Source organism: Salvelinus sp. IW2-2015, linkage group LG4q.1:29 (assembly GCF_002910315.2).
Source record: "Salvelinus sp. IW2-2015 linkage group LG4q.1:29, ASM291031v2, whole genome shotgun sequence".
Classification (NCBI taxonomy): domain Eukaryota; kingdom Metazoa; phylum Chordata; class Actinopteri; order Salmoniformes; family Salmonidae; genus Salvelinus; species Salvelinus sp. IW2-2015.
Genome location: NC_036842.1, coordinates 25,275,520 through 25,296,421, shown reverse-complemented (window position 1 = coordinate 25,296,421; position 20,902 = coordinate 25,275,520). Strand labels below are relative to the sequence as shown.

General features: G+C 41.4%; 1 protein-coding gene across 1 annotated transcript in view; it reads right to left on the bottom strand.

Moving 5' to 3' along the window:
- unc5da (unc-5 netrin receptor Da) overlaps positions 1 to 20,902 on the bottom strand; it is a 323,811-nt gene that overhangs the window by 82,610 nt on the left and 220,299 nt on the right. Inside the window, 1 exon segment of the mRNA XM_070442482.1 lies at positions 7,348 to 7,554. Within this exon segment, the coding sequence (XP_070298583.1) occupies positions 7,348 to 7,554 (207 nt within the window).

Genomic DNA, 20,902 nt, shown 5'->3' with positions numbered 1-20,902 from the left:
TATATTGTATGCTAACATTTTTGGGGAAATTATATAATTTTATACTAATACAACTGCTCACAATTGCTCTTGATTTTGTGGCCAATTAACCACATCTTTGTGGTTGGGATTATTGTCTTGCTGGAAGATCCACTTGCGGGCAAGTTTCAGCCTCCTGGCAGAGGCAACCAGGTTTTCAACGGTATTATGAACTTTACTCAGTACAAGGATATTTTAACCAAAAACCTGGTTCTCTGCCAGGAGCTTGGCCACAAATTGGATCTTCCAGCAAGATAATAACCCCAAGCACACATCAAAATTCACAAATAAATGGTTAATTGGCCGTGGCAATGGTTAATTTGGCAATGGCAATCTCAGTGTCAGGACTTGAAACCCATTGAAAACCTGTGGTTTGAATTGAGGCCAGTCCATAAGCGCAGACAAAGGATATCAAGGATTCTGTATGGATGAATGGTCTCGCGGTCTGAGGCACTGCATTGCAATGCTAGAGGCGTCAGTACAGACCATGGTTAGATTCCAGGCTCTATCACAACTGGCCGTGATTGGGAGTCCCATAGGGCGGTGCACAATTGGCTCAGCGTCATCCGGGTTAGGGTTTGGCCGGGGTAGGCCGTCATTGTAAATAAGAATTTGTTCTTAACTGACTTACCTAGTTAAATAAACATTTTATAAAAAATAAAAGAACCCTCCTAATGTGTTCTCCAACTCATAAAACATTTCAGAAAAAGGCTCAGTGCCGTTATCCTCACAAGGTGATGTATTGAAAACAGGGGTGTCAATAACTTTGACCCCTACCTAAAATATTAATTGTTGAACAAAATCTCTTTCTCTGAGCAATTGTATTAGTATAAAATAATAAAATTTCCCCATTTGTTGAAGCATACATATAGCTAATTATTTTAAATATTTATTTTAAAGTCATTTTTGTTCATCTTTATCAAGGGTGTCAATAATTTCGGACCCCACTGTATGCCAGTGTGCTGCCAGTGACATTCTACAGTGGCTGTCTATAAACTGAGACAGCTACACAGACAGAGCCAATGTCAGATAAGGTAGATACACAGCACAATGTCCAGATAACTCTCAGTAAATCCCTGATCGCACCCAGAGAAATCCTTCCTTCCATTACAGCTCTGTGGGCCTCACAGCAATTTCTATGTCCAGGCTGCAGAGCCACACGTCCATGCAGGGAAGTGGACGTCTCCACGGGCCTTTACGCTTAACCAATCCCTAGACCAGCCTAGGGCCGTCCACTAGAACACCAGCCTTCCATTTGGAGAGATTAGGCCCCTTTGTTCAGTGGAGCAAGCGAGTGACAAGAAAAAGAAAGAGAGAAAGAGAAAGAGAGAGAGAGAAAGAGCAAGGGGGTTGGGGGTGGGATGGAGTAGACAGTGGATAGGTGGGAGACACCACTTCCATTCTACTGTAAGTAAGCTTGAGATCCAGACATGAACACCAAGCCTTGAGTGTGTCTGCTGATTTTTCTGGGAAAGAAAATGTAATTGCGTGTGCTCCAAAACGATACTCCTGCTGAGTTTACAGATTTCATCTCACACAAACACAGTGTTGTCTAATCCATGCATGCGCCGATAGATTCACTATCCACGGGTCATCTAGCAAAGTCGAGCAAAGTTTATAACACAAGAAAAGAGTCTGGCTTGGCTTCAATCTGAGGTATATTTTTTGTTGTTGCTGTTTCTACTTTGAAGTTTAGATTAACAGAGTACTTGTGGATCAAGCCACCTATTGGATGATCTGAGTTTGTGTGTCAAATGGCCACACAGAGATGATAAAAAGAGTTGCTCTAAAATACTGGCCGCATTTAGAATAATTAACGTCAGCTGTCGGAGCTATCTGTTGATAGCAGAGCAGAGTTAGATGTGTTAGGAGAATAACGATCTGACTACTGGCTCCCTTGGTGAAATGACAGAACAGAACATTGAAGTTTGACTACCCAAGGAGACGGTTTGAAGTTTGAACTTCTATAACTGTCTGTCTTAGTGGCTCTGAGAGATGTGGTATGGCGTGTGTGTTAAAATACACACTGAGGTGTCGTAACAGAGTTGACAGGTTCTAGCTCGCTCTCCCAAAAAAGAAATGCCTTTTGTGAACTAACACTCACACTTGACTTTTTCCCCCCTTACTTGCACTGATAGCTACTTTGAGGAAAATGTACTTACTATGACTGTGATATATGGCTGTCCCATCTAGCTATCTTTGGATGAATGCACTAACTGTGAGTCGCTCTGGAGAGCGTCTGCTAAATGACTAAAATGTCAAATGTAAGAGTCAGTCATCTAATATTTAACATGTACTCTTCATGCCTGCAAAAAGGACAAGGAGCCTCCAATTTACAGTTACAGTTTACATTTAGCAGTTTATGACTTATGACACACACACACATGCACAGGTACTAAGGATGTAACACAGGTACTAAGGATGTAACGCAGGTACTAAGGATGTAACGCAGGTAGTAGGGATGTAACACAGTTAGTAGGGATGTAACACAGGTACTAAGGATGTAACACAGGCACTAAGGCTGTAATACAGGCACTAAGATGCATAACAACAAGCACTAGGAGTAACACAGGCACTAGGGATGTAACACAGCACTAGGGATGTAACACAGGCACTAGGGATGTAACACAGGCACTAGGGATGTAACACAGGCACTAAGGATGTAACACAGGCACTAGGATGTAACACAGGCACTAGGATGTAACACAGGCACTAGGGATGTAACACAGGCACTAGGGATGTAACACAGGCACTAGGGATGTAACACAGGCACTAAGGATGTAAACACAGGCACTAGGAATGTAACACAGGCACTAGGGATGTAACACAGGCACTAGGGATGTAACACAGGCACTAAGATGTAACACAGGCACTAGGGATGTAACGCAGGTACTAAGGATGTAACGCAGGCACTAGGGATGTAACGCAGGCACTAGGGATGTAACGCAGGCACTAGGATGTAAGCACAGGCACTAAGGATGTAACACAGGCACTAGGGATGTAACGCAGGCACTAGGGCTGTAACGCAGGCACTAGGGCTGTAACGCAGGCACTAGGGCTGTAACCAGTACAAGGCTGTAACGTCAGACAGGCTTAACGCAGTACTAGGGATGTAACGCAGGTACTAAGGATGTAACGCAGGCACTAGGATAACGCAGCACTAGGGATGTAACGCAGGCACTAGGGATGTAACGCAGGTACTAAGGCTGTAACCAGGTACTATGGCTGAACGCAGGTACTATGGCTGTAACGCAGGTACTATGGCTGTAACGCAGGTACTAGGTGAGCAACGTAGGTACTAGGGATGCAACGCAGGTAGTAGGGATGTAACGCAGTAGTAGGGATGTAACGCAGGTAAAGAATGTAACGCAGGTAGTAGGATGTAACGCAGGTAGTAGGGATGTAACGCAGGTAGTAGGGATGTAACACAGGTAGTAGGGATGAACACAGGTAGTAGGGATGTAACGCAGTAGTAGGGATGTAACACAGTAGGGGATGTAACGCAGGTAGTAGGGATGTAACGCAGGTAGTAGGGATGTAACGCAGGTAGTAGGGATGTAACGCAGGTAGTAGGGATGTAACGCAGGTCCTAGGGATGTAACGATTCACCTATATGTGCATCGGTCCCTGGTTCAAATGTTTAAGTTATGAGTGCATCGGTCTGTGGGACCCCAAACCGATCCAAATGTAGTATGCATTGATTCAAACATTAAGAATCGTCGGTTCCAATTTTTTTGCACAAATGACTTACTTTCTATCTTCCAAAAACACCTCTCATCTTCTGTGACAACTGCATCCTCTCCTTTAGTGTGGAACTTGTATGTATGTTGACAGTCATTGATCTACAAGTAATTTTGCATGCTGAACAACCACAGGCAATATCAGTAGCCACTTCGCAATCTGACCACCTATTCCTGATCTGTCACATCTGCCCGTCAAATGTTTGTCAAATGGTTTGTGCAATATTAGGCTTTATTAGTTGAGTAACAACCAATGTAATTTGCTAGATCATTTTTATAAAATGCGCTGTTGAAAATGGTGTTTTACCGGAATAAAATTAGCCTCAGCTAACGCCGGAGAGACACAACTCATCTGGCTATCGGTAGGCTTACATGCTGATCGGGGATTACATTCGATTTTATTTAGATTGTTTAGGTTCACCATCAGCAATAGTTTTGGTAGTTTTGCTTGCAAAAAGCAAACATTGCCCCCCCTAACCGATAGTGGAGTGATAGATAACCAGTTTCCCTTATGGCTCAGCACAGTTGCCTACATATACCATAGACATACAGCGCCTTCAGAAAGTATTCATACCCCTTGACTTATTCCACATTTTGTTGTGTTACAGCCTGAATTCAAAATGGATTCAATATATATTTTTTCTCACCCATCTACACACAATACCCCATAATGACAATGTGAAAAAAAGTTGCAAATGTAATGAAAATTAAATACATGAATATCTAATTAATTCTAAGTATTCACACCCCTGAATCAATACATGTTAAAATCACCATTGGCAGCAATTACAGCTGTGAGTCTTTCTGGGTAAGTCTAAGATGTTTGCACACCTGAATTGTACAATATTTACACATTATTCTTTTCAAAATTCTTCAAGCTCTGCAAAGTTGGTTGTTGATCATCAGCCATTTTCAAGTATTGCCATAGAGTTTTAAGTCAAAACTGTAACTAGGCCACTCAGGAACATTCAATGTCATCTTGGTAAGCAACTCCAGTGTATTTTGGCCTAGTGTTTTATGTTATTGTCCGACTGAAAGGTGAATTTGTCTACCAGTGTCTGTTAGAAAGCAGACTGAACCAGGATTTTGCCTGTGCTTATCTCTATTCCTTTTCTTTTTATAATGAAAAACTCCCCAGGCCTTAACAATTACAAGCATACCCATAACATGATGCAACTACCACTATGCTTGAAAATATGGAGAGTGGTACTCAGTAATGTGTTATATTGGATTTGCCCCAAACATAACACTTTGTATTTGCGACAAAATATGATGCATGTTTTGGAATACTTTTGTTCTGTACACTGTCAATTAGGTTAGTATTGTGGAGTAACTACAATGTTGTTTATCCATTCTCAATTTTCTCCTATCACAGCCATTAACCTCTCTAGGGTAGGGGGCAGCATTTTCACGTTTGGATGAAAAGCATACCCAAATTCAACTGCCAGTTACTCACCCCCAGGAGATAAGATATGCATATTATTAGTAGATTTGGATAGAAAACACTCTGTAGTTTCTAAAACGGTTTGACTCATGTCTGTGAGTATAACAGAACTTATTTAGCAGGCGAAACCCCGAGGACAAACCATTCAGATTTTATTTTTTTTGAAGTCACTGTCTTTTCAATGATTTTTCATTGGGAAACCAGATTTCTAAGCGAATTGCTTGCAGTTCCTACGGCTTCCAGTAGATGTCAACAGTCCTGAGAAATAGGTTGAGGTTATTCCTTTGTGTAATGAAGAAATACGCCCATCTTGAAGTCGAGGCACTCCAGGTGTCCTGGACATGCGCTTCAATCAAACAGAAGGCATGCTACATTTAGTTTTAATCCTGTATTGAACACATATCACCCGTCTTCAATTTTATCGATTATTAACATAAAAAATACCTAAAGTTGTATTACAAAAGTAGTTTGACATTTTTTGGCAAAGTTTACAGGTAACCTTTGAGATATTTTGTCGTCACGTTTGAGCAAGTTGGAACCGGTGTTTTTCTGGATCAAATAAATTGACATTTTGGATATATATCGATGGAATTAATCAAACAAAAGGACCATTTGTGATGTTTATGGGACATATTGGAGTGCCAACAACAGAAGCTCGTCAAAGGTAAGGCATGAATTATATTTTTATTTCTGCGTTTTGTGTCGCGCCTGCAGGGTTGAAATGTTTTCTCTCTTTTGTTTACTATGGTGCTATGCTCAGATAATAGCATCGTACGCTTTCGCTGAAAAGCCTATTTGAATTCTGACAAGTTGGCTGGATTCACAACCAGTGTAGCTTTAATTTGGTATCTTTCATGTGTGATTTAATGAAAGTTTGATTTTATAGTAATTTTCATAGTAATTAATTTTAATTTGGCGCTCTGCATTTTCTCAGGCTTTTTGCCAAGTGATACAGTAGCGTCTTGCCTAAACTCAGATTTTTGGATATAAATATGAACGTTACCGAACAAAAAATACATGTATTGTGTAACATGAAGTCCTATGAGTGTCATCTGATGAAGATTATCAAAGGTTAGTGATTAATCTTATCTCTATTTCTGCTTTTTGTTACTGCTCTCTTTAGCTGGAAAAATGKCTGTCTYTTTCTGTGACTTGGCTCATACCTAACATAATCGTYTGGTGTGCTTTCGTCGTAAAACCTTTTTGAAATCGGACACTTTGGCTGGATTTACAACAAGTGTAGCTTTAAAATGGTGTAAAATACTTGTATGTTTGAGGAATTTAAATTATGGGATTTCTGTTGTTTTGAATTTGGCGCCCTGCAGTTTCACTGGCTGCCTAAAATATAATTTGTCCTCCTGGGGACCGGCAAAATGTCCCCACTTGTATGAATCTTCCTTGTTTTACTATCCTTGTGAGTACCCACAAGGATAGTTAAACAAAAACACACACACAAGTCAGCTCAGATAGATCCAGCTCAGAGAGGCCCAGCTCATGAGCTCCATCAGCAGCAGATTTTAATTTAGATTGTAGAATGGATGCATTTATGCAACAAATGTTATTGCATCGAACCGAATCGCATCGATTCTTTCTTCTAATCAAACCAAATTGCACTGAATAGTTTCAAACTAAAACGTACTGTTCCTGTATCGTATCGGAGCCCATGTATCTTGATACGAATCGAAACGGGAAAGATGCACATCCCTAGAAGGTATACACATATATACACACACATCAGAGACATGAAGGAGCCAGATGGGAAGGTAACTGGACAAAAGCAGACACCAGACAATACAGATTTAGAGACGGCAGGAGCTCGATTGTAACTGTGTGGAACATAATTGCCACATGGTGAGGCAATAATATTTTAAGGGTTGGACTTAAGCTTGGGAACAGTCAATAAACTGCATTTTAACCCTCGTTTTATCACTCCAAATGAAATGATAGACTATGGGGAGATTGGGATGAAAAACACAGTGTTTCTGAGTGTGTATGTATATTTTTGTGTGTATGTGTGTATGAATGTGAATGTATGAGTATCTGCAAGCATGTGAATGTACAGTATATGTTTTTGCGTTGGTAGGTGCATAAAAGTGTCTGCATTCATGTGTATGTGTTTCTATGTCACATCAGTGTGTGTCCCACCTGTGCCCTCGTCGGTGTGTTCCTGAGACTGGTGCTGGCTCTGGTGGACCCACTCCCCATTGCACTTGAAGAAGATCTGCAGGGCTGGCCTGGCCCGGCACTTGAGCTTGATGGGGTTGCTCTTGACGATATAGGCATCATCGGGCTCCTGGAGGAAGTGGGGGAGGGTCCCTGACGTACCATGCTGCAGAGCATCACTCCTGGAACCTGGAGACAAGGACCATGACATTAGACTAGATAGAGTAGAGTACAGTATAATAGAGTAGAGTACAGTAGAATATAATAGAGTAGAGGGGAGTAGGGTAGTGTAAAGTAGGTTAGGGTGAAGTAGACTAGAGTAGGTTAGAGTAAAGTAGAATATTAGTAACGTTCCACAAATATCGATAATACCCCAAACACCTCAAAAGTGTCTCAAAGGTACATCCATAACAAAACAATGCAACAATGTCTAATGAATCAGGAAAGTGTGAGAGATGATGACACCCAACTCAGCCTCACATTCCCATAGAAAACACTCCCACAATAGACGCTGCTCAACCACCTCAACATGATGACAGTCTACACCTCATTGACACTCTTTGATCTTTCAAAAGGCAAGCCCTTCACAATCCACTCATTTCAGAGAGTGATTTGGTAACAATAATTAACTGCAATAATTTCTATGTCTGACTCAAACAGTAATCAGGTGTGTGTGTATGTACAGTGTGTGTGTGTGTGTGTGTGTGTGTGTGTAATGTATGTGTAGCAGGTGTAATTATACTCTGACTAATCTCCCACTTAGCTTTCCTCCTGTAACCTCTCATGTACTGTATGTGTGAGATAGAGTTCTGCATCGGGTTGGATACCCACGGTTCCCGCGGGTGAGCTGCAAAAAACTCAGCTGGTGGGTGAAATTAAAACATTCGGCTCGCAGTTCAGAACAATTACATTGCGGGTCAGAAACATTTTAAATCAAGATAATAATACATTTTGTTGTGTTGCATTGTGTTGTGAATTCCATTCTGTGAGCGGCGAGGCAGACATAAGGTTACCAGCAATGCACGTATTGAGAGTGTGTGGAGCAGGGAACCTTCTAGGGCAGTGACGGTCATGGAATTTTGGATGACGGTAATTGGCCAGCCAAATGAAAGCTGTCACCGTAATAAGTGTTCCAATTTCTCCGCTCTCGACTGCCTGTGCTGTCATAGAAATAGATTGAATAGAACAGTCGTCCCCATTCAAGTCAATGATGGCATAATGGGTGGACTGGCGGCCATCGCGAGCGTACCCATAGGAGCAAAGCAGGTAGTAAAATATGCGCTAAAATATGTGCTGTGATTTGTTGATTCAACTCAATAGACATCACAAAAAATAAATTCCATTGCATGAGCCACATTCTCTAGTCTGATGAAACCAAGATTGAACTCTTTGGCCTGAATGCCAAGCGCCACGTCTGGATGAAACCTGGCACCATCCCAACGGTGATCATGGTGGTGGCAGCATCATGCTGTGGAGATGTTTTTCAGCGGCAGGGACTGGGACACTAGTCAGGATCGAGGGAAAGATGAATGGAGCAAAGTACAGAGAGATCATTGAAGAAAACATGCTCCAGAGTGCTCAGAACTTTAAACTAGGGTGAAGGTTCACCTTCCAACAGGACAACGACCCTAAGCACACAGCCAAGACAATGCAGGTGTGGCTTCGGGACAAGTCTCTGAATGTCCTTGCATGGCCAGAGCCTGGACTTGGACCCAATCGAACATCTCCGGAGAGACCTGAAAATAGCTGTGCAGCGACGCTCCCCATCCAACCTGACAGAGCTTGAGAAGATCTGCAGAGAAGAATGGGAGAAACTCCCCAAATACAGGTGTGCCAAGCTTGTAGCGTCATACCCAAGAAGACTCGAGGCTGTAATCGCTGCCAAAGGTGCTTCAACAAAGTACTGAGTAAAGGACCTGAATAACTATGCAAGAATTTCTAAAACCTGTTTTTGCTTTGTCATTATGTATTGTGTGTAGATTGATGAGGAAAGAATCTATTTAGTCCATTTTAGAATAAGGCGTAACAAAATGTGGAAAAAGTCAAGGGGTCTGAATACTTTCCGAATGCACTGTATGTATGATCGAGGGGTATGTCTCTTTATTTATTTATTTTTATTTCACCTTTATTTAACCAGGTAGGCTAGTTGAGAACAAGTTCTCATTTGCAACTGCGACCTGGCCAAGATAAAGCATAGCAGTGTGAACAGACAACAACACAGAGTTACACATGGAGTAAACAAACAAGTCAATAACATGGTAGAAAAAAAGAGAATCTATATACAATGTGTGCAAAAGGCATGAGGAGGTAGGCAATAAATCGAATAATTACAATTTAGCAGATTACCACTGGAGTGATAAATCATCAGATGATCATGTGCAAGTAGAGATACTGGTGTGCAAAAGAGCAGAAAAGTAAATAAATAAAAGCAGTATGGGGGGGTGAGGTAGGTAAATTGGGTGGGCTATATACCGATGGACTATGTACAGCTTTATAAGTAGCGGGGTGCATTCTCCAGCTCCAGGATTATAGCTAGCCGAGTTTCCCTCCAACATCTAAACCATCTCCTCCCTACAGAAGCTCTCCTGCAGGAGGAAGACTCCTGATTGAAGGGAATAGATCAAATGACTGTGTATGTGATGGACTGGCTGTGTGTGTGTGCTGCATGTATGTGTGCGTGTGTGTATTTGCTGTTCTAATTTGTGTGTGTGCGTTTGATATTCTGACTGTGTGTGATGTTCTGGCTGTGAAAATCACAGCTCTCACTGGCATCTACCTCTCTCTTCCCCATAGTGCTACGCTCTTTCTCTCTCCCTGGTTCATGGAACTGAACAAAGAGACATCCTTTTCATTTAGAAATGACTACCTTGGGCTACTGTAGCTACTTGCTCTTTTCTGGAGCACTCCATTTTGTTGGTGTGTGGCGAGGTGACATGCATTATTTGTGTTTGAATAGCAACAAAACACAGATGCCAGCACACATCCACACACTGACAGAGAGATATACAGAAACATAGATGTACGCTGCACACAAATGCACACACGGACAGACGGATGCGTGTATATGTCTCAGTACCAAGCCACTGTGCTGTTGCTCTGCTACCTTACAATCCTGTTACAGCTGCTATTCTCCTGTCATTTGCTAGCTAGAGCATCACTTGGTAAGAATAAGTACTTATTCTTGGGATTGTGTAATCTGATCCTAGATCTGTGGTAAGGGTCAGCGTCTGAAAGACGGGCTAGTTGGCAAGGTTTTGGCCCTTTAACTGCTGATGTTATGGCTCTCCCATTCGCCATACTGACAGTGATTATCTAGGGTCATCTGATTCATGTGGCCAGTATGTGTGTGGGCTAAGAGAGAAGACAATCCACCTCGTCGTTGACAGGATAGACCGCCGCTACGCTGTTTCCACGGTGATCTACGACCGATAGGCCACCCCGGCAACAACGCACAGGGTTCGCAGAGATACATCTCAGCGTGAGGGGAAAACAAGATGTCACGGGGAGTCACCAGTGGCGACCCGTCATTCAGGGCAGGTGGGGCAGAGCATAAAACGTTTCCTGTTTTGCATGTTATTTTGGCATTAATAAGAGTAACTTATCGGTGTGCAAACAATGTGAAAAAATTATAATTGAGTTAATAAAGCTGCATACAAACATTGTCTCTTTATTGCTTTCTTGAGTAAGGCAGCTCCGAAATGCAGGTATTTCAGCCTAGCTCTATACAGAGCGTTGGGGTTGGTAATGTTCAAGGTCATTTGCCACAGATAAAATTATGTAAAATCACATATCTACCGTAGCTTTGATTGGACTGATCATGTCAACATCATACTTTAAAAATCTTAGCTAGTAAGCTGGACAAGCAGCCATCATCATGAATCACGTTGACAATCTACTGCCAAATCCTTTTCAATTAATGTCATATGAAGAGAATGTATCGATAAAATGTATGGGTTCTCATCGGCCATTGGACATAAACATTACACAACAAAATGGACATTTCAAATTCAACAATGAGTGGTTTGATAGGAATCAGTGGCTAGCTGCAAGCGTTGCAAAGCTTAAAAGGTCAAACATTCACATGCAGAAAAGGTTGAATACATTTGCCATGCTGTCAATCCATCATGATTTCTGCCACATTCAAAACAGCTGGAAACTCGGGAACTGGGATATGTCAGACTTCAGTGAGTTTAAGACAACTGGAACTTGGAAGAAAACTAGATCCGACTGGGAAAATACTTTTTGAACGGTCATCCAACTCGGATTTCCAACTCGGAAACTCTGTTTTTAAATCAGCGACTCTCAACTAGTACAGTGTTTCCTCCTTTAAAAGTTGTGAGCTTACACCGCGGTACCCAGTGTCACGGCTTCAATGCTCCAGACCACCACAAGGGGGAGTTAGAGCACTCATTATGCATTTGGGTCCCAAGGTTTTTATATGACCAATCGTATCGAGTGGTTCCAATGACGAATTTGACACGAGCCATCCGTCCCTTGTGACTTTCTTCAACAAAGATGGCAGACAAAATATTACGGTGGAAGCAAATGTAAGTAAGTATAACATGATAAAGAGCCAAGCAAAACATGTACAATTGAGAGGAATATGTTAGTTAATGTAGAGACAAACGATTGTGCATATTTTTTTGTCATAAAGTTAATTTACGAAAATTGCTATTTAGCAAGTTAGCTGACTAGCTAACATTAGCCAGCTAGCTAGCTGGTGTTATGACATGAGTATGACATTGTAATTCGTGTTGTTTAATGTTTTAGGGACTCCTGAGAACAGCAAACCAGGCTGTCGTCTTGGAAAACAGTGGATGTAAAGAATCTAACCAGCTAAAGCATTTACTGCAAATTGAATGTACAATTGTGTAAGCTTGCCGTGCAATGCAGCTGAAGTAACATAGCTAGCTAACTATTTACTTGCTTATTGTGTAGTGGAGGATAAAAATAACTGTATGCCTATGGATGTGTAGCTAGCTACAGTATGTAGCCGATCTGTGTATGGACCCTAAAACGTTAGGTTCTGACCAAATATTCATACCAATCTATGAACCTCAGCTATCATAGTTGTTGTATCAACTTCAAGTCTGAATGACATTAATGAAGCCTATGGATAGAGTAGAATATAATAACTTTATTGTGCCAAGGATGCAAGTCCTATATACAATGATTGTAGTTATTACCACGCATGAGATTCCCACATTGTAGCCTGTACATTGAATGTATTCACTGATCATGTACTCTTCCTTGGCAAATAAAGGTGTGGTTCAGCTATGAATCTCTGTGAGACATTCTTTTTCAGTCATATCCAATACCAGGTGTATCAAACTCCATTCTTTGAATGATGCTATGTCTGCATGTATGTATTACAATTATACACTTCAACAGTGTTTACCACTCCTGCTCCTGGGACATCAATGATTACACATTGTAACTATGCAATAGACTAGAAACATGATTTAAGTGAAGGCTGATTTGTAATTCATATATACAGACCAAAAATATATGCATATCTAACTCCCTTCATCTGCATTAATCGGAGGACACGGGATAATATTTCAATGAGATACTTAATTTCAACCAGTGGAGAATGTGAAACGTTTTATTGAAGTAAGTTAATTATCCAGGTGTTATAAATACATAATACACATGCATACATAATACATAACAATTATGATAATTGTAATATTATATTATAAATACAACTTCAATCTGTACTTCAATGCACATATGGTGTGCATTATAAAACGAGGAAGAAAGACGAGGTGGGGAGAGAGGTGTAGAAGACAGAAAAGGAAAGAGGTAAGAAAAGAGGCAGACAGCATATGATTAATGAACTATAGTGCTACCCTAATATTCTCTCAGTTCATCACAATTACAGTGTCTCTAGCGGTGTCTCCTAACCAGCCTTGGGCCCCCAGTTGGCCCGAAGGTTATCTTTAGAGCGGGTGAGGTGGCGATGACGGTACTGGCTTCCTCTCTCACATTAAAACATACCTGCAGACGAGAGACAGATGGATAGAGAGAGAGCATGATTAAGCCTTGTTCTTTTTTATTCTAACACAGTCAGTCATCATAATCATCATAATCATGAAATGCAAAACTGACCTTGGATCATTAACTCTGGGACTCTGGGACATGGCCTCCATATCTATCTGTATTTCACTGTAAAGCATCTCTTTAATAATACTTTCTGTTCACCCGACCAAGTGACCTCTAACCTATGATCATGCTGTGCCCTCTGTGTCAGCCAGTTCAGATGCAGGAGGGGTTCACCAACACAGCTGATATAACCTAGAGGATTTAGGGAGAAGGGGGAGAGGGATGAAGTGAAGGAGAGAGACTGTTATTGTGTGTGTTTGGTCTCACCTGGTGTCCATACTAAGTGGCTACAGAGTACTTTATGCTGTAAAACAGACACATGAGGACAAACAATAGAAGATAATGTCATTATTAGACATACATAGCACTTGAAGCTTGATGATGACTTGGCAGCAACAGATAGCAACAGATAGTCAAGTGAAAATGGCTGAATGTTTATGTGGTGTAAATCTGAAAATTAGCAGTTGACATCTTAAGGGTTTTTTAATTAATGCATGTGAGACAGGTTCCATGTACAAGAAGACAGGCAAAGAGAAAGAGAGAAAAAGAACACAGAACAGTTTAATTACCTCTGGTTATGGACACTTCTGCCAGCAATAAAGCTTCCAAGGCCTGTTCCTTGGACAGTGAACATCTGGCAAGATCTACAGTGGGGAGAACAAGTATTTGACACACTGCCGATTTTGCAGGTTTTCCTACTTACAAAGCATGTAGAGGTCTGTAATTTTTATCATGGGTACACTGCAACTGTGAGAGACGGAATCTAAAACAAAAATCCAGAAAATCACATTGTATGATTTTTAAGTAATTAATTTGCATTTTATTGCATGACATAAGTATTTGATCACCCACCAACCAGTAAGAATTCCGGCTCTCACAGACCTGTTAGTTTTTCTTTAAGAAGCCCTCCTGTTCTCCACTCATTACCTGTATTAACTGCACCTGTTTGAACTCGTTACCTGTATAAAAGACACCTGTCCACACACTCAATCAAACAGACTCCAACCTCTCCACAATGGCCAAGACCAGAGAGCTGTGTAAGGACATCAGGGATACAATTGTAGACCTGCACAAGGCTGGGATGGGCTACAGGAAAATACATTTGCGACCCTTTGATCAGTTTGCACTCTGAAAGTAAAGAAAATAGCTTATTTTTTGTAGATATGAAAACAATAACTGAGATATGACCGTTCAATCTAAAGAAGCAGATTTTTCAGGATACGTCAACACAGAACAGAAAGCTTAACACCAGACTGGTATTGTGGTTGTTCATTAGGTGATGGGAAAAATGCAATATGTATACACATAATATACTTACCTTCCTTGAAAATCCATCTATACCGCCAAAGATGACAATGCTGTATCTTGAAAAAAAGCATTGGAATTAAAAGTGAAATGTTTAACCTATTACCTATTAACCTGCTTCCTTATTTATGTATTACCTGTTGATGAACAACTCCAATTTCATACATCATTGAAAATTTGTATACGAATAAGTAAGAATAAAAAAGTTTAAATAACTTCTTAGATTTGATGGAGACATTATACATCTTAGTACCTTATCAATTTATGATTTGTATCAATGTGGACGAGAGACAGGGAGTAGGAACAGAGTATTTTTGCTGAGCAATGCAATGAAGCTGGATCATTCTGGCAATGATACCTGCACCATCTACACGCTGCAAAGACTCCCTAACTCTTCGCCATTGTACATAATGGATGATTGCTCTGAGACTTCCTTTGACCATTCTAAAGCCTGCATGGGGCATCCTTGCCTTAATGGCACTGACTTTCTGGTCTAACTCTTCATCTGACATATCAGAATAGCATTCCCTGACAGACATCTTGTCGTCTTTCATCCTTCTGTAAAAAAAGCTAACCGTTACAATGTCATGAAATATGATTATATATAGACTATGAAACAAATAGGACATGGCCTGATTATGAGTTGCCATGAAAGAAAGTTAGATTAATTCAACTGAAAATGGCGAGAACAGGCGTTCGTAGCTAAATGCTTTTGGTTAGCTTGAATATAAAAATTGCATGATTTATCATTCTACGGTATGAATGTATGTAATATAGTATAATGTTACGAACCGACACTGAATCGTGGGAGCTAACTACTAGCTATGAAAAAGTTGGACAGAAGAACGCCCAGTGCTGCTTACCTGAGATGCCATCATCCCACAGTCCTTCTTCGTAGGTGTCCGCTATGACTTCCTTTGTGTCGGAAAAAAGTTGCTTTCAGAACAATAATTTTTGATTGAAAATAAAAAGGTTCGCTCTTGACGAAAAGACACAAATATACCTCCATAGCATATAACAATTTGCCTGTGAATAACCAGACCTTCATACAAACTTGCTCTGCAGATTTCTTGACACACAACCGAAGATGCTGCCATATCCTGCCAGCACACCTACAAGCGAGCCACTCAGGCACAGAATGACGCGTGGAAGAGGGCGAGGAACAAGATGGCAGTAACAACAATTTGCTGCAAGTTGGGGGGGGCTAATATTATTAGTCTAATAGCCGAGCTAGGTGTAAAAAAACAACAACTCCAGATTGAATTTAAGAACACACCCAAAGTCGAAAAATGTCTAACTAGTCATTTGTTATGCTAACTAGCTTGCAAGAGGTTGCATACAGTAGCAACAGCATCAACTACTGGTAGAGAAGTAGAGAAGGCAAAGAGTAGTACGCTAAACTGAAAGTTCGGTTACACTACAATTAGGGTGTGGAAATGTTATGCCCCTTAAATATTCATTTAGAATCCTCCAATCCACTTATGCTGTAGCCTATTCCCGACCATCACGTTGTATAGCTTGTATTTGTACACGCCTACTCATTCCAGGATTTTGCTTCATTTTGACTATTTTCTACATTGTAAAATAACAGTGAAGACATCACAACTATGAAATAACACATGGAATCAGAACAAATTCTTATTTACAAGGACAGCCTACTCCTTCCCCCCCATCGGGGAATTGAACCCCGGTCTCCTGTGTACCCTGCCCCCATAACACAGGGAGTCTTTAGGTAAATAGCCCAGTACTGTGCTGCAGACCATCACGTTGTACAGTGCCATATTTTCTGTTCCATCCTAACGGAAACCCATAGGGTTTTTTGTTTTTCTTGGAATAGAAACACCATAATATTAATCAAATGAATTAAGCAAGTACCAGTCGAGTGTTTGGACACACCTACTCATTCCAGGATTTTTCTTTATTTTTACTATTTTCTACAATGTAGAATAATAGTGAAGACGTCACAACTATGAAATAACACATAGGGAATCAGTTAAGAACAAATTCTTATTTACAAGGACAGCCTACCCCTTCCTTCCCGTTGGGGAATCGAACCCCGGTCTCCCGCGTGCCCTCCCCGTCTCTGGTAATGCCAATATGGAAGACTATCGAATGCTTCTCAAAGATGCCCTCTGGTGGTCAAACTAACACTAACTTGCATTAACATAATTTTTTTTTACTCACACACCAACAACCCATTTAAAACCTCTGGGTCGTGGGTGTATAAGAAAAATATAATATAATAATAATAATACAAAAAAAAATATATACTCCAGTCAAATTTTAATTACTAAACAATTAAAAGCAGGTAGAGTGATTAAATAACTTAATCTCTGAAAATGTTTTCTTCAATCACTGTATTTTCAATATGTGACTCGTTTCAGGAACTACTTCACAGGAGAGGCATTTAGATGCTTTCTGGAACATGTGAACTTTCATGTGCCGTAATAAACTTGTATGCCATTTGTAAATAATTGTTAAAATACGAGCCTAGTTGGTTTATCCATGGAAAAAGACAGGAACCTTTCCGCTAGCTATGGTTAGTTGAGATAATGGATGGGTTGGACATGCCGAGAGATGAGTTCGGATTGGTCTGCCATGTAGCGTGCTTCTGTCTATAACATGAACTGCTCAGAATGTGAAAAGAATCCTTTCTACCACAGCTTTTTTTAAAGATATCATGAAGAACAAAAGTGTTGCCTCTGAGGAGTCTTCTGATGACAGTGATGGGGAAGAAACGGTGATCAACTGTGTTGAAGAAGAAGCTGACTGAGTTTCAAAATCACTGGAATGGCCGGTGGAAGCAGAGTATGATAGGTAAAGAGATGGAGAAAATTCTGGCGTTTGATTGCAAATATGCTGAGGGGGTCGAAAAGAGAACACAAAAGGCTGTTGTATAAAACATCTATCTCCGGATTACATCTTCAAACTAAGGGCAACCAGGCGCAGTGGTCTAAGGCACTGCATCGCAGTGCTTGAGGTGTCACTACAGCCCCGGGTTTGATGCCAGGCTGTGTCACAGCTGGCCGTGACCGGGAGACCCATGAGGCGGTGCACAATTGGCCCAGTGTCGTCCGGGTTAGGGTAAGGGTTTGGCAGGCCGGGATTTCCCTGTCCCATTGTGGTCTAGCGACTCCTTGTGGCGGGCCGGGCACCTGCAAGCTGACTTCGGTCATCAGTTGGACAGTGTTTCCTCCAACACACTGCTTGGCATGGTCATGTTTCAGAGTACGCATGACCTTTGCCTCTCCCGTAGGGGAGTTGCAGCAATGAGACAAGACTAACTACCAACTGGGGAGAAAATAAAGGTACACTACAAGTACACAAACATAAAAAATGAAGGGCAACCATGGCATCCTTGACGTATACGGGTAAGAGTCTAGCTAGCTACATTTTCAGATATATTTTACGTTTCAAATTTAGTCAGAAAGTCATTTTCATTGCAAGTTAAAGCGTACTGTTAGCTGGTTGGTTGGCTCACTAGCTAACTTGCTAGCTAATGTTACGGATATGATCTGTGTAGTAATATTATTCCTATCTCAGCAAGCCATTTGCATGGCTAGTTATAGCCTGATGTTAGCTAGCTAACATTGAACCTAATTGGTTAGCTTTAGCTACCTGTATATATTTATGCATGGTGGCTAGCTATGACAATTAGTTTGTATTGCTAATAGTATGGGTTGGAATTATTGCTTAGTTCACTCGGAAATTTCCGACTTCAGTGCAGACAAGACAACTGGGAACTTGGAAGTAAAACAACCTCCAACTGGGAAAAATCGGTTTGAATGGTCATCCATCTCAGAATTCCAACTCGGGAACTCTGGCCTTTTTCTGTAGCCCTGACTTTCCGACCTGAAGCCCAGTGGCATCATGATTTTACCTTGTATTTTTCCAAGTTCTTGTCTTGAAAGCACCCTTAGGTTCATTTTTTAGCTAGCTTGACAACTACATGTCTAAACATATTTGTCACGCCCTGGCCTTAGTTATCTTTGTTTTCTTTATTATTTTAGTTAGGTCAGGGTGTGACATGGGGGATGTTTGTGTGTTTTTGTCTAGTCGAGGGTGTTTGTAGTGTCTAGGGGGGTTTTGGTAGAGTTTATGGGGTTGTGTTCAGTGTAGGTGTCTAGGTATGTCTATGGTTGCCTGAGTGGTTCTCAATCAGAGACAGCTGTCTATCATTGTCTCTGATTGGGAGCCATATTTAAGGCAGCCATAGGCATTAGACGGGTTGTGGGTAATTGTCTATGTGATGTTGCATGTTTGCACTCAGTGTTATAGCAGTCACGTTCGTTTTGTTATTTTGTATTGTTTGTTAAGTGTTCTTCATTATTAAAAGGAAGAATGTATTCTAATCACGCTGCGCCTTGGTCCTCTCTTTCACCTATAGACGATCGTGACAATATTACATGATCCATCAAGTTAGCCAGGTATGTCTTTGGGTGATTACGGTCATCTATTGTATTTCATGAACATGTGTACATGTCTAGACAATTGTCACGCCCTGACCTTAGAGCCTTTTTATTTCTCTATGTGGTTAGGTCAGGGTGTGATTTGGGTGGCCAATCTAGTTTTCCTATTTCTTTGTTTGGCCTGGTATGGTTCCCAATCAGAGGCAGCTGTCTATCGTTGTCTCTGATTGGGGATCATACATAGGCAGCCTTTTTCCCACCTTAGGTTGTGGGATCTTTATTTTGTTAGATGCTGTATAGCCTGTAGAACTTTACATTCGTTTTTGTATTTTGTTGGTTTTTGGTGTTCATTTTAAAATAAAGTAAGATGTTCGCCAACACGCTGCACCTTGGTCTCATTCCAACAACGGACGTAACAACAATAATGATACTGCTACTATGCAAATATGCAAGTAATCACTTCACTGTACCGTTTACACTTTCTGTATCCTGTGCATGTAACAAATAAACTTAGATTTAATTTGATAAATTGCGTTTACCAGAGACGGTAATGTGAAAAACAACATGATCTGCACCAAAGTCTGATTACGATATAGGCCAAGGACTACTTTCACCACTTTTAGTCTTGAAATATTTGGTTGCTCACTACGCTAACTCACTCTGGTTACCACATGGCCTCACATGTGAATCCTTAAAGAGATGGATGGTGTTTAAGAGGGTGTAAACGATGCTGAATGGGTGTAGACAAAGAAGTGCTCTCCAGTATGTGTACCAAAACATTCAAGGGCCATTTTCTCAAAGGTGGGGTTTATCAAGTTTATCAACTTTCAAAGCATAATCACTTTCCCATTCCTCAACTGCAGTGTATGATATACCATTTTCTAGCTCTGAGTTTGTACTTTTATTCTATGTAAAAAAAACACAATAAAAAATTTTGCTACATAGGATCTGTCACGTGTGCTCCCTCTCTGGCCTCAAGGTCACCAGGCTGCTGATTATTGTGCACACCTGTCACCATAGTCACGCGCATCAGTGCCTAATGACATTCACCTGGACTCCATCATCTCCTTGATTATCTGCCCTATTTATGTCACTCCCTTTGGTTCCTTCCCCAGGCATTATTGTTTCTGTTTCATGTCTATGCGTTGTTCATTTTTTATATTATGTTTCGTTTATTCATTAAATGTATTCACTCCCTGAACTTGCTTCCCGACTCCCAGCGCACGCACACGTTACAGAATAACGCCTCACCAAAGGGAAGCATCAAGGAGTGTTTATTTTATTTTATGTTTGAGGTGATGTTGGGTCCGGGTGTTAGTACCGCAGCTACCAGGGAGGCCTCAGTCGGTTCGTCAGACTCTCATGCCTCAGCTGGCTCGACAGGCTCCCATTTCTCAGCGGGTTCGATAGGCTCCCATACCTCAGCTGGGTGAACAGGTTCCCGTGCCTCGGACGAAGCAACCGGGAAGGTCTCAGCCGGCTCATCAGGCTCTCACGCCTCAGCCGGTTCGTCAGGTTTCTGCGCCTCAGCAGAGGCGACCGGTCCGCTCCTGATCCCGGGATCGTTCCTTTGTTTGGCATCCTGCGGCTGGAGCCGTGCACCGGGGAGGGGGTACTGTCATGTATGCTCTCTCTCCGGTGCTCTAGGTAGCCATGCTCCCGCGCCTCAGCCGGATTGACAGGTTTCCGCGCCTCAGCAGAGGTGACCGGTCCGCTCC